This window comes from Pseudophryne corroboree, chromosome 9, assembly GCF_028390025.1.
Source record: "Pseudophryne corroboree isolate aPseCor3 chromosome 9, aPseCor3.hap2, whole genome shotgun sequence".
In the NCBI taxonomy this organism is placed as follows: Eukaryota; Metazoa; Chordata; class Amphibia; order Anura; family Myobatrachidae; genus Pseudophryne; species Pseudophryne corroboree.
This window is the reverse complement of record NC_086452.1, coordinates 468,421,320-468,434,640: the sequence shown is the minus strand read 5'-3', so window position 1 is coordinate 468,434,640 and position 13,321 is coordinate 468,421,320. Positions and strand designations below refer to the sequence as shown.

Genomic DNA, 13,321 nt, shown 5'->3' with positions numbered 1-13,321 from the left:
ATTGCCCTGACGTCTCAGTATCAGCTGGAGGCAGGAGTGTTACACAAGAATCTAAAATGTATTTTACAATATCCATAAAAGTTTAGGGGGCCTCCAGCTGCTGACATACAATGGCCATTCCACAATAGTGTGTGTGTGTGTGTGTGTGTGTGTGTGTGTGTGTGTGTGTGTGAGCGCGCATGTGGTGTTTATGTTGTGTCATGCTTCCGTCACGTGTGTTTCCAGTGTGTGTTTTAGTATAAGTATACAGCAAGAATTCTAAAGAACCCCAGTTATGGCTCCATCAGCTGCTTGCTGATATGTGCAGGAGGCCGAGCTGTAGCACAGGCTGGAGGGTGAGAGCGAGGCGCGTCCCGCCACTCTCTAGAACCACTGTAACTCCTGCTTATTTCAACGCTATACCTAGTGGCAAGTGCTCCGGGCCCCCCAAAATATGAGTGTACCATGCGCCAAGATTTCGCCTACCAGCCCTGATTTTAGGCCGCGTTTGTTCTCATTCTGCAACAGTCGCCCATAAAACAAAGAAGTTGGAGCTCAAACCGCAGCGGTCATGTTATTCCAAAATAAAATCATAAAACACATAGAAGAAAAAGGGAAGTTTATTTTATTAAGAAAAAACAAAACTGAAATTTAGTGACAAGGGGCCTGATTCAAAGTAAAAAAATTAGCAACTGGGCAAAACCATGTGCACTGCAGGGGGGACAGATGTAACATGTGCAGAGAGAGTTAGATTTGGGTGGGGTGTTTTCAAACTGAATTCTAATTTGCAGCCTAAAAATAAAGCAGCCAGTATTTACCATTTACAGAAACAATATAACCCACCCAAATCTAACTCTCTCTGCACATGTTACATCTGCCCCACCTGCAGTACAACCAGGGCCAGATTAAGGCTAGTGGGAGCCCGGGGCAATGAAGGTGTGGGAGCCCCCACTACTAAAGTTGCTGCCAAAGGCGCCCCCCCCCCCCCTTACGTGACATACTGTACACACACGACCTGGACATCACTCACGGAGCAGCAGACTGACCAGGGACAGAACGCCAGAGAAGCAGACGCTGGTAGCTCACAGTCAGTGTCTCGCAGGATCTCCCTTCACTATCCCGAGAGACTGACTGTACACAGAGGAGCTCGGCGGCGGCCACCGTAAATGAACAGCTGAGCCGTCGGAGGGAGACTTCTCTGAGTGCAGTGTGTGGGGGCCCTGGGGGCGGCCGCCTCTGTCGCCTCTCTCTGAATCCGGCCCTGGGTGCATCACGGTTTTGCCCAGTTGTGTGCTTTTCTGATTTGCTTACGAGAAATTAGGCCCAGAGTCACGTCTAGTGAATGGGAAATAAGTGCACATTCTGTACATGGTCTGCCATATATAGATGTAGGGCAGATACAGAAAAACAGTAACATACACAATGACTATGGATCATGTTATATAGGGATTCCTGGGGGTTAGAATTACGATCAGGTTCATGCGTCAGTTGCAGAGGTTTGTTGTACAGCAACGAGTTGATGGTTCCATGGCTTTCATTATCATACAGTCTTTCTCCGTAATACACCCACGGGTAAACATAACAAAGAATAGAAAATGGCATTATTATTATTCTACAAAACAGAGAAATATGACTTCGGTGGACATTTACTAAGCAGTGATAATAGCAGAGAAGTGAGCCAGTGGAGAAGTTGCCCCATCAACCAATCAGCAGCTCTGTGTCATTTTATAGTATGCAAATTACAGATGTTACTTCAGTGCTGATTGGTTGCCATGGGCAACTTCTCCACTGGCTCACTTCTCCACTCTTATCACTGCTTAGTAAATGTCCCCCTTAATCCATAAAACCTGTTGTATTATGTATTATTTACTTATTAACAGTTATATATATATATATATATATATATATATATATATATATCATACATGTTTCGTAACACTTCACAGAGAATAGTTCAGTCATTCACATCAGTCCCTGTCCCAGAGGAGCTTACACTCTATGGATGGGATGCAGCAAAGCTAAAACTGCGTCCAAGTCATTTTCGGAGGTTTGGCTGCTTTTCTCTATATGCACCAATCCCTGGCATGTGATGCATTCTGGAGTTTGGATGCGGTGGACAACGCCATGTTTAGATGGCATTACCCTATAGAAGCCTATAGGCTTCTATTCATGTTTCCCCCTAAAGAAATAACAATAGCGGGCTGTTAGTAGTCCCTGAAGAAGTTTGGGAAACAGAGATCTATAATGTAGGCTGTAGGGGAAAGATTCTATCAAACATATTTATCTCAGAAAATATAATAACTGGTCAGAAAAAAGGTTAATTATCCCATAATAAATATACATATATAGTATAACCAATGAGAGACAGAACTGAGCTTCCTAAGAACAGATTCTCCCACTTCATGGTAAGATGCCTGTCTCTTCTTGCTGCCAGCTGCTCTCTGGTCCCTCTGGTGCAACGTGCTGATTAAGCACTTAGATCCACACATACAGCAGACTTGGTAGGAGGAGCTGCTGTCACTGGACATGTGCAGCAGCTCCGCACCGTCCGTTATATTGCACGCTGTGGCCACACCTCTAATAAAAATTCTCTAATCGGATCAGAATAACTACTGCGGAATCCCGACCATGAGAATCCCAACAGGGGGAAGGTAAGTATACTTACCTTCCCCCAATGGCCCACTAACACTAGCCCTCCCTTCCTGCAGCCTAAACCTAACCATCCCCCCACAGCCTAACCCTATCCATCCACAGGGGTGCCTAAACCTAACCACCCCCCTTCCCACAGCTTAAACCTACCTCCCACCACAGCCTAACCCCCCCCCACACACACACACACAGCCTAAACCTAACCTCCAGAACCCCTGACCGGATCCAAGTAAAATCATATTGTATAATACCGCTATTGTGGTCATGAATAATGGTTTTAGCTGGGCTGGAGAGGGGTTAAACCTCCTAATGATAATGTGTGGACCCTTATTCCAAAAGTAAAGCATTCAATACCTTTAATACCAAGAAATAATGACACGGAGACTTGAATTTGGCAGAAAATTGTTAGCTATTTATTGTACCCTAACCATTAGAAAAAACCTGTAAAGTAAAATTTAAGTTAACATGCCGATTCAGCCGGCATATGGTGGCAGAAAAATGAACGGCTATATTCCACTGACGATAACCTCAAAAAACATTAAAACCCAAACGATCCTAATTTACCACAAACCATACATAGGTAATAGGTGCCCGACTCAGACCTCCACGCTGACTGCCCACACTGATGGGTAATGACGCTGCCCCCTGATGGGTGATCTAGCGGCCTTAAAAGTCAATGGAGGTGAGTGCACCTAAACCACACCAATACTGTAAACAACTGTAACTAACAAGTCAAACTACAACCTGCCGTTCTTTTCCGCCAACAGCGAAAGACTCTTCCCCAGAGTCTTCGCACTGCCACCATACCCTCAACCTAACTCCTGCAACACCAAAAACAGATCCTCCAGGAAAAACAACATCCCTTCCTTGGACAGTTGCACACCATCAGGCCGAAAAAGGTGACTGTCACGAAACCGAATCCTAGGGTGGCGAACCACTTTCCCTCCGTGAGCCAACACCCACTTCGCCACCGCCGCATTCACCTTTAGCCTGGCCTCATCAATCGGGCGACCGCCCGCCACTCCTCGCCAACGCAACCTTGGCACCATCATAGAGAACACCAAAACACAATTGGGCCACGCTGCGGCCACACTGGCCAGATCTTCCATCATGGCCCATCGCAGCTCCAAAGATGTCCTCTTCCCCAGATCGTTTGCCACCCAAATGGACAACCAGCACCCTAGGGACTCCATGCTCGCTGACCTGACTGACCAATCTACTCTTCAGATCTTGCCACATCATCCCCCGCCAACCAAGCCAACGAACGCCATGAGCCTAAGGAAAAAACTGCGCCCCCTCCGAGGCCAAAAACCTGGCTGCCCAGTAAACATAAGAGTGGCCAACTACCCAGATTGCCAAATCGTCTTCTACCCAACCTGAAGAGAAGGAAAGGAGTAAAAATCGGTTAATACGTATCCTAACAGGAGCTTATTGAATGCATTAACCTGAAGGATCTGCCAAAAGAAAAAAGGGGTTTTCGTGTCTTGCATAAGTCACGGCCTAGCCGATCTAAACAAGCTTCCAGCCAATCGAAGCATAACATAGAAACACAACGGGAAAGATCAAAGGAAAATAAGGAAAATAAAAGGGGGGGGGGGTTAAAATGGGAAAAACATGTAAGAACTCAGCTGGAGGTGAAAGCGTAAAAACCTGCTGAGGGACTTCGTGTTGCAACTAATCAGCCGAATTGTAGATTGAAATTCAGTCCGTCAAGTCAGGCAAAAAATCGCAAAAGAACTCCAGACCCCCGTTGCCAGCAGCGGCGAGTAGCTAATCCCTGAGTAGGATGAACAGGGGAGACAAACAGACACAAACTGCACAAGGACGTACTTAACCTTACAACATGAACTTATACAACGGCTAATAAAACTGAACGGTTAGTCAAACTAAAAACTCATGAAACTGGGCGAATATATAGTTTGTAACTTGACGACTTTCATCGCCCCACTGCCTGAATCTCCGCAACGGAAAAACCCGCCGACGCAGCCGACGTCGCCGCCCCGATTCGGAAAGAATGCGTACCGAAAGCAGCAGGTGAAAGGCCCAAGCTCACCAGACAGCGACTCAGCATCCAACGAAACTGATATTTCATCAAAGGTAAACCGTCATAATGCAGCAGCCACGACCCCTTCACACCTGGCCGCACTGCTGCATATTTCGATGCCAATCTCACCGGGCAAATGCTCCCCTCCAGAGACGGTACCAAAGTGACCCATCGCCCTCTACCTACTTGGTCCGTCTTAGAGCGACGCAATCTGCACAGCAAGGACCTCTCACCCACCACCACGTCATCCAGAAGCATGCGCGAGTCTGCCCGCTTAGATGGCGCTACCAGCTCCGAAACCCAAAAGGCTCCGTGGTAAGCCATGGAGAACGCCAACTGGAACAACAGCGATTCAAAAAGTGATAACGCGATACTGCCTACCGCATCGATGACAGCCGGTAGCAAGGCTGCATCGATGGGGCATCGCCTATCAGGAGGCGTTGGCGCCACGCGCGCCCACCCTTTCATCGCCTTTACAAGAAGCCCGCTCTTTGCACGTCAGGGACACCCTTGATTTTATTAAAAAATGAAATCCCTGCTAAGTATCGGGACACCACCGCTCTGGACCTACCCGTGACAAAACGCTGCCAAATAAAAGAAAGCATCATCCGATGCCCACTCTTACCGTCTTGACTACGTCCTCGGACAAACTCTTCCCACTCGCTCCAAGCTTGACCGTAAGCCTTGAGCGTGTTCGGAGCCACTGACCGCATCGCTAGGCCCTCCAGTCCGGTCTAATCACCTGCCAGACATAACCGGGACATTGAAACCCCCGCTCATCGGCCTCGGGTGCCAACAAACGAAATCTCTCCCACTGACCGCGGGACAACGCGTCGGCAATTCCGTTCTCAAGTCCTGGCACATGTTACGCGTGGAACCATACATTCTTATGCAAGCATGTCAGCAGCAATCGCCCAAGCACCCTCAGAACCACCAGCCCTCTGGTTATTGATCGCATGCACCACGCCCAGATTGTCACATCTAAACAAAATGCTGCGATGAGCCAGACGATCGCCCCAAACCTCCAGTGCTACCATAATGGGGAATTGCTCCAGCAGCAAAAGGTCCTTAGTGAAACCTTTGCGATGCCATTCCTCAGGCCACGAGGCCACGCACCAAGATCCCACTAGGTAGCAACCGAACCCAGAGGAACCCGCCGCGTCGGTAAACAGCTGTAACCTAGCATTGTCGATCGTTGGGGCCAGCCAGATACGCACCCCATTGAAGTCCTCCAGGAACGAGGCCCAGACGGCCAAATCCCTCTTAATCTCGGAGGACAAGCGAATGAAATGATGCGGCCTGGCACACCCCGCCGTCGCCCTCTCCAGCTTTCGGCAGAAAACCCTGCCCATCGGGATCACCCGGCAAGCAAAGTTCAAGAGGCCCAGCAAGGACTGCGCCTGCCTCAGCGTGACTTTGCGCGACATCACGAACTGGCAAATAACCTCGCGGAGCTTCGCGACCTTGGCCTGAGGAAGGTGACATGATCCCGCCACCGTGTCGATTTCAATCCCCAAGAACGACAAACAGGAAACCGGCCCCTCCGTTTTATCCTCGGCCATAGGAACGCCAAAGTGATAAAACAACGCTCGGATGCTGAACAGCAAGTCGCTGCAGCGCGGCGAATTCGCCGGTCCCACACACAGGAAATCATCGAGGTAATGCGCAACTCCATGTGCCCCTGAAGAAGACTCCACGCACCAATTCAAGAATGTGCTAAACCTTTCAAAAAACGAGCAGGAAACGGAACATCCCATCGGCAAACATTTGTCAATGAAATATTCCGCTCCGTTTCGAAAACCCATAAAACGGAATGAGTCCGGATGCAACGGGAGCAACCGAAACGCGGATTCAACATCGATCTTAGCCATCAGAGCTCCCGGGCCGTAACTACGAACCAACTCCAGTGCCTCGTCAAACGACTGGTACACCACCGAGCAGTGTGCCGGTGGTATCGCGTCGTTGACCGACGACCCTGACGGGTAAGAAAGATGTTGAATGAGCCGAAAGGCACCCGGAGTCTTCTTGGGGACTACCCCCACTGGGGAAATGATCAAGTCATCCACTGGGGGCGAGCTAAACGGGCCCTCCATCCTACCCATTCGCACCTCTTTATCAACTTTCTCGCGCAAAACAGACGGCAAGGCGCGAGCGGACTGAAGATTCCGGAGAGCCTTGACCGATACTTCGCCCGCAACTGTCAAGCGGAAACCAAACTTAAAACCCTGAAACAAAAACTGAGCGTCCGTACTATTCGGATACCAATCCAACCATTTGGACATGGCGTCCAAATTAATTGGCGTTGGGGACCTGTTGAGCGATCCCGCTCGCGCCGGGTCTTGCGTAGCTTTGCTTTCCCCTCGCGCCTTGCCGATTTCCTTTAAAACAGTTGGAGGCCGGGTGGAAGCCGCCACATTGCAAGCACGAATGTCGAAACCGACACTGCTTGCCGAAGGAACAGGTCGCATTATTAAATGCGAAACACTTCCCCCTCACGGCGGCCTGCCCTCCCCCGCGGATAGACAACCTACCTCTCCTACCCGGTCCCCCTTCCGCGCTACTCCACTGGGCGGACGACCCTGCGCGTTGCCCGTCCGCCCCCGGATTCCGGGTCTCCTTTGTGGGTTGAGAAGCCCGGGTGACCTGGAGCCAGACCTCCACGTCCTTGCAACCAAAGTCAATAATCTGTAAGCAGTCCTGCTTCTCTCGGAACTTCTCATCATACGTCCGCCATTTGATTCCTGACGATGTGCGCTGCATATCGTGTATCAAGTGCAGGTATCGTATGACGTTCATGTGTTCCTCAGGCCTATCTTCCAGATAACATGCCGCAAAGACGCAGAAACCGGCCAGCCAGTTGTCGAAAGTACGGAAAGCCTCAGCTCCGATGCCTTTCTTAGCTGTCGCTGCCTTATACTCCTTCTTCGCGTCCATAGTCAGCACTCAGCACGAACATATCCACGTAATCGCCTCTGCAGATCTTCCTACGGCAGCTATCCCGTAACCCCCTCAACACTGCCGTATAATCATAGTGGACTACTCCCGGCAAATCACGGTGCTTCTTGGCCCTGCGAGCGACCTCGCTAAGCCGCTTGCGTCTCTTCCGCCTCTCCTGCTGCCCTGCCGCCCTCTTAGCGTACTTTGTCGCACGCTTTTTTGCCCTAGTCGTGCTACTGACGTCGGACGCTTGCGACGACAGGGATGAAGAAGCGGTGGAACTGAGAGAACTGGAGCGCGCGCTGGAGCCCGACGCCGACTGCTCGACCTCACCTGACGCTGTCGACTGTTCGGACTGGGAGTCCTTCGGTGTGGAAACTTCGAAATCCTCCTCATCGCTCACGTCCACCTCAATCTCTCCACGATCACCTGAAAAAGAAGACAAAGCACGGGACCCGGAAACCACTCCCGGGGCATGCCTAGCACTGCGGGGCAAAGACGTCCCCACCTCGCGTCCGCGCTCCGTCCGTACTGGATGGTGTCCCAACTGCGCCGTGGCCGCCCCCAGGTCACGGCAAGCGCGCGCTATTCGCTGAGCCGCTGACCCCGGCTGCGTACCGGACGCCCTTGCTTCTGCGCACGCGCCGGAATGCTTTGCTGCCCCCGGGGATGCGGCTGCGGCCAATGCCGCCACCACCGTCGACAGAGCCGAAGCCAACTCTCCGGAAGCCTCCTGACTTCCCCAAAAGTCGCGGCCAGCACCGGCGGGAGCTCCCGCAGATGCCGGCGCACGCCTCCTGGCCCGTCGGCCGGCAGGCGCCGATAAGGGACCGAACGGCCAATGCCCCGCCTGGCCTTCTGGTGACCCGCTGGCCCCCATGACCACAATTGGCGTGGCCCCCCACCACTCATCTATTCTATCCTGCGCCTGCTGGCCCTCACTATCACTATTGTGCCTGCCACCGGCCACCTCGCGCGTGCCCTCTCTCCGTCTGCAGGGAAGGCACCTCTGCGGGGCTCAATGCTGCCGTGCCCTATCCTGGGACACCACCCCCCGCCGTCGCTCCCCGCCGGACTCCGGCTGTAAGGGAGGCAGCAGGGGAGACGTGTAACCCGGCGGCGCCACTGCGCGCACACGTGCGCGATCGGCACCACTGGCTGAGAGCGCGGTCGTGCGCGAACTGCGTGCGCACGGCCCGCCGCTTCCCGCCACCCTCCTTCCATCGTCTTGGCCACCAGAAAGTACCGCCGGACGAGACCCCGCGACAGGCCCCGTCCGACCTGCCGCCGCTCTCCGCCCACCCCGACCCCCTCGACCGGCATCACTCCGCGGCCGTGACAAGGGGGACGGGTGGGGAGATGGGATGGGAGCCCCCGTAGGCCGCCTGCTCTGGCGCGCCCGCGGGTGCCTGCTCCCGGCAACGGCGCCTCACCCTCCAGAGGTAGAGGTGAAGGCCGATGCCCGGCCACCTCCGGTCGTCTCCCCGTGCCCCCAGCCCCCCCTGCCGCTCGCGGCCGGAGGTTAACTCCGGACCCGATACCCGGGGCAGGGAAGACCGGGTCCGTCCAGCCACCGCCGCGCGGGCACCCGCGTCGGCGCCGGTGGACGAGGAACGGGCAGATGAGCCCGCAGATACATCCGTGGACCCAGCTTCACCGCCTTCAGAGCGGTAACGAGCTGGGGTCCCGGCAGAACGGAGGGGGCGAGAGGCGGCCATTATCCTAAAGAAGTATGTGGTGAGATGAGAGAGGAGGGTGATGCTATAACAATACAGTGCAAACCTGAATACTTGAACTAGCCTAGCTAAAACACTAGTGAATATGCAATTCAGCAACACTCACCAGAAGGCAAACCAGCAGCAAGAGAGACTTAGCTAGCCTATACATCCCTATATATACTGATCCCTCCCCTCTCTACCATTGGCTGTACTTTTCATAACATTTAGGTCCACCCCTCACAGGAGGTTTAACTCTCTCCATTCCTATGCCTGTCATTTCGCTCTCCTTCTGGGCAACTGGAGTCCCCCACTGTGTTTGCCTGTGGATATTGTAACAGCAGTTTGGATTAATCTAGTGTAAATTACACAGCAATAGCTGGTAAGGAATACAGTGTATAATCTGCAAATGTTCTCTGTGCTGTACACGTTCTTGTCTGGCTGCATACTGTAGTTTACATTTGTTCTGACCTTTTGGTTGAGAACAACTTGACTGTAGGAAAGTAATGTGCACATTGTGCTGCTTACATATTGGAGAAGTTTTCATCATCACAAAGCAATGGTCCGCCCCGGACCGACAGGTCACTTCCACGGACGAGCAGGGGCGAGTGTCGACACAGGAGGACTTCCTGCACCTCAAGGCTTCCGCTGTAGAGATAGGTGCCATAGCTATTAATGGGACATCTTCATACACTGCCTCAGACAATCACACATACGCACACAAGCATACGCACACACACATACATGCACACAAATACACACACAAGTACACATTTATTTATATAAATGTGTATTGTTCGGACATACCACCACCACCTCCCTGCATATCAACTGATAATTAAGTCACCTGTGGCCAAGCATGGATAAACTTAAAACCTGGACCATTGGGGTGCCTTGAGGACCACGTTTGAGAACCTCTGATTTATCCCCACTATTTAAAATAACCAGATAACCCAGCAACAGAAAAGAATGAGTGGAAACCTCAGGGTTTTGTTTTTTTTGAGGGCACACATTTCCAGAAAATAAATTCTGCCAGGAACTCTCCCCTGTCACTATTATCTGCATTTGCAGCGTGTGACTGTGCAAGGGCTGGGATTCCCACTTTGAGGGTCTTTAGATGCTGTAATCCCGCTAGGTGCGCATTCAGGCGCCACTGTCGGACGCACTATGAAAACTAGCCCCAGCCCCCATGATAGCTGCACATTCTCCGTCAGAGTTTTGCCTCCAATGTGAGCGATTAAGCGTCCGAGTCCACAACCAGTGATGCGACACGCCCGTGACGCTGTGAAAACACGCCCATAAGACTGTGACATTGGCTGTGCGTCTGAATAGAAGCCTCCCAGTCACCGGCCAGAAGCGCCCAGCACTTTTTCTAATATATATCTGTGACAGAGCATCTCAATCGCTACTGCGCCTCTGCGCACGCAGTACAGGGCCGGAGCTTCCACTAGGCAGCTTTAGGCAGCTGCCTAGGGGCGCCGGGACCTGAGGGGGCGGCCTGCTACAGCTGCCTGAAAAAGGTAGCGTGGTCCTACCTCTCACAGCTGCCGCAATCCCCCTGGCACTCGTATCTTACAGTAGCCGCAACTGCCAAGCTCCTGTATTGCAGCCTCCAGCTCCGTCTCCACCCGGCACAGGCAGTAACTTTCACAGCTCCTGGAGTCATGCGGCGCTGCTCTTCATTCCAGGTTTTTTCACAGACCACTCAGTCCCAACTCTGCAACGCAGCCTGCAGGTAAGGTGGCTGCAGAGCGCACTTTCTGCATTTGATAAGGAAAGAGGGGGAGAGCAGCAGTCTGGGGGGGGGGGGGGGGGGGGGGGCATGCGCACAGATGGTGGGGGGGATAGAGCAGTAGACATTTATCAGAGTAAGGGGGGGGGGGGTGAGAGCAGCAGGCACCCACACAGACTGGAGAGATGGGGAGAAGAGAGCAACCATGCAACAGACTGGGGGTGGGGGAGAGCCGCAGCATGCCTTTCACCTGAAGGGCGGGTAGGAGGAAGGGGCAGTAGGCAGAAATTTTGCCTAGGGTGCCGAGAAATCTTGCACCGGCCCTGACGCAGTATGTATGCGCCGTGTGACTTTCTAGCCACTTAGCCACATGCGTAGCTCAAAAATATAACCATTTGCGTCGGCATTGTGTGCGACACAGAATCAGGTGCGTTGTGTCTATTATGGCCAATGTCGGTATAAATGACAATGCCTAGACACAGAAATGCTGTATTAAATATTCATGTTTTTACCATTAGTAAGATATACAATATACAAGTATAAGCGCCCAAACTGTGGCTTAGTAAATCTCCCCACAGACCTGACAGGAGAAAAGTATATTTACCATGGATGAGGAAGACCCCCAGAACGAGTAACACAATGGCTGCTCTCATACTGACTCGCTTCCAGTCCCAGCTATAATCACTGTACTCTATATGTCCTCTGATGCATTTATACAGTCTGCAGTAGTGTGATGTCGCCGGTCAGGGTTTACATTGCACAACAGCCACCTCACCCCCTCCCCTTCCCTCCCCATACCGTATCTGGCTTATTCCGGGAAGCTCGGGGCACTTTCACAATGTGTTTTCCACCCAGAGTGTTATGTGAGTGATGCCAGGAACAGGAGCATTTCTTCCTCAGATCATGTGCGGGATGTACTAAAGCCTAAGATGCAGCCTCTGGCCTCACTGGCCTCACTTCCATATGTACAAGCTCCGGAATACATTACGGCGCTGCTTGGACCCTATAGTAGCTCACGGTCTTCTTTTTGCATTTTCCCCTGAGAGGGATCTGATCGGATCCCTCCCAGCACCTTCTGCGGCGCACACGTCACTCTACACGTGTGTGGATCATAGGGTTGACCACACTTAGTTCGACAGTGTCTATGCCGACCACTACAACCCATGTGTGCCCCTGCCCCGACCCATGTGTGCCCCTGCCCCGACCCATGTGTGCCCCTGCCCGTACCCATGTGTTCCTCTCCACCTACATATATATGTGTGTGTGTTGAGAGGAATTGGTGGGGGAGCCCCAAAGAAATACATGTACCAGGCCCCAAAATTTCTGTTGCCTGCCCGCACTCATGTGTGCCTCTGCTGCTCATGGGTCAGTGCTTTGACCTTGCCCCCAGGAAAAAAATTGCCATCCAGCCTCTGCCTGACCCCATAATATATGCCTCACATAATAATGCCCCACTACTCATTGTAAGGGGATCCATGCCGCCACCGCCTTCCTCTAGCTGCAGCTGTGATTCTCACCCCCCTGCATGTTCGTGCCTTCCTCTAGTAAATGTCCCTTCCAAAATGGCCGCTGCGCGCTCTAGCATCCTACAGAAGATAGATAGATAGATAGATAGATATACACAGTGGCGTATCTATAATGGGTACAGGGTGCATCCATGTTTAATTACTAACCTCCCCAGAGCCCTGTGCCAGTGCTGCAGCAGCACAAACACCCGGGAAAATGGCGAGGTGGCCACTTACCATGGGATTTGTGCATGCACAGTGGAGAAGTCAGTATATATATATATATATATATATAAACAAGTGGAGGACAAATGGCGGCACTCTGGAGACATATTTTAAATCGTGTAAAAAATCAGGTGCTGTTTAATCGACGTTTCGGGGTGCAAGCCCCCGTCTCCAGCACACACATACAAGTGATCAGTGCAAATAACAACAGTTAAATAACTTACCAAGAGCGCCTCCATCCGTCCTCTCCCCGCCGCTGTCCGGCTTCCGGACTCAGCGTTTCCGGTCAGAGACCCGATCACATGACCGGACGTGAAATCCCTGGGCCGTCCAACAGGGGCGTGGGGACTGTTGCCATGGTGAGTGCTATAAACAAGGACATATAGACAAAATGAAAGTGCACATTAAGACAGATAGATAAAATAGATAAACCATCGGAACAGTGATACAAAAGTATATAATTATCTACTGTATATGTGGGAATCAGATAACGCATACTGCAGCAGCTGAGCGTATACTCTTCATTCAGGACCCG

At 52.0% G+C, this 13,321-nt stretch overlaps 1 protein-coding gene across 1 annotated transcript; it reads right to left on the bottom strand.

Annotated features, from left to right (window-relative positions):
- Positions 1 to 3,018: 3,018 nt before the first annotated feature.
- Positions 3,019 to 11,726, bottom strand: LOC134958620 (uncharacterized). Its single transcript, XM_063941333.1, has 2 exons — positions 11,661 to 11,726; positions 3,019 to 9,972 (listed from the first exon to the last, which is right to left on the bottom strand). Exon 2 carries the CDS (start codon positions 7,138 to 7,140, stop codon positions 5,560 to 5,562), a length of 1,581 nt encoding a protein of 526 aa, XP_063797403.1. The 5' UTR covers positions 7,141 to 9,972; positions 11,661 to 11,726; the 3' UTR covers positions 3,019 to 5,559.
- Positions 11,727 to 13,321: the final 1,595 nt, after the last annotated feature.

What these genes read in the sequence shown, in the direction of transcription:
- LOC134958620 (XM_063941333.1), bottom strand. Translation starts at nt 7,140, where the DNA reads ATGCGACCTGTTCCTTCGGCAAGCAGTGTCGGTTTCGACATTCGTGCT.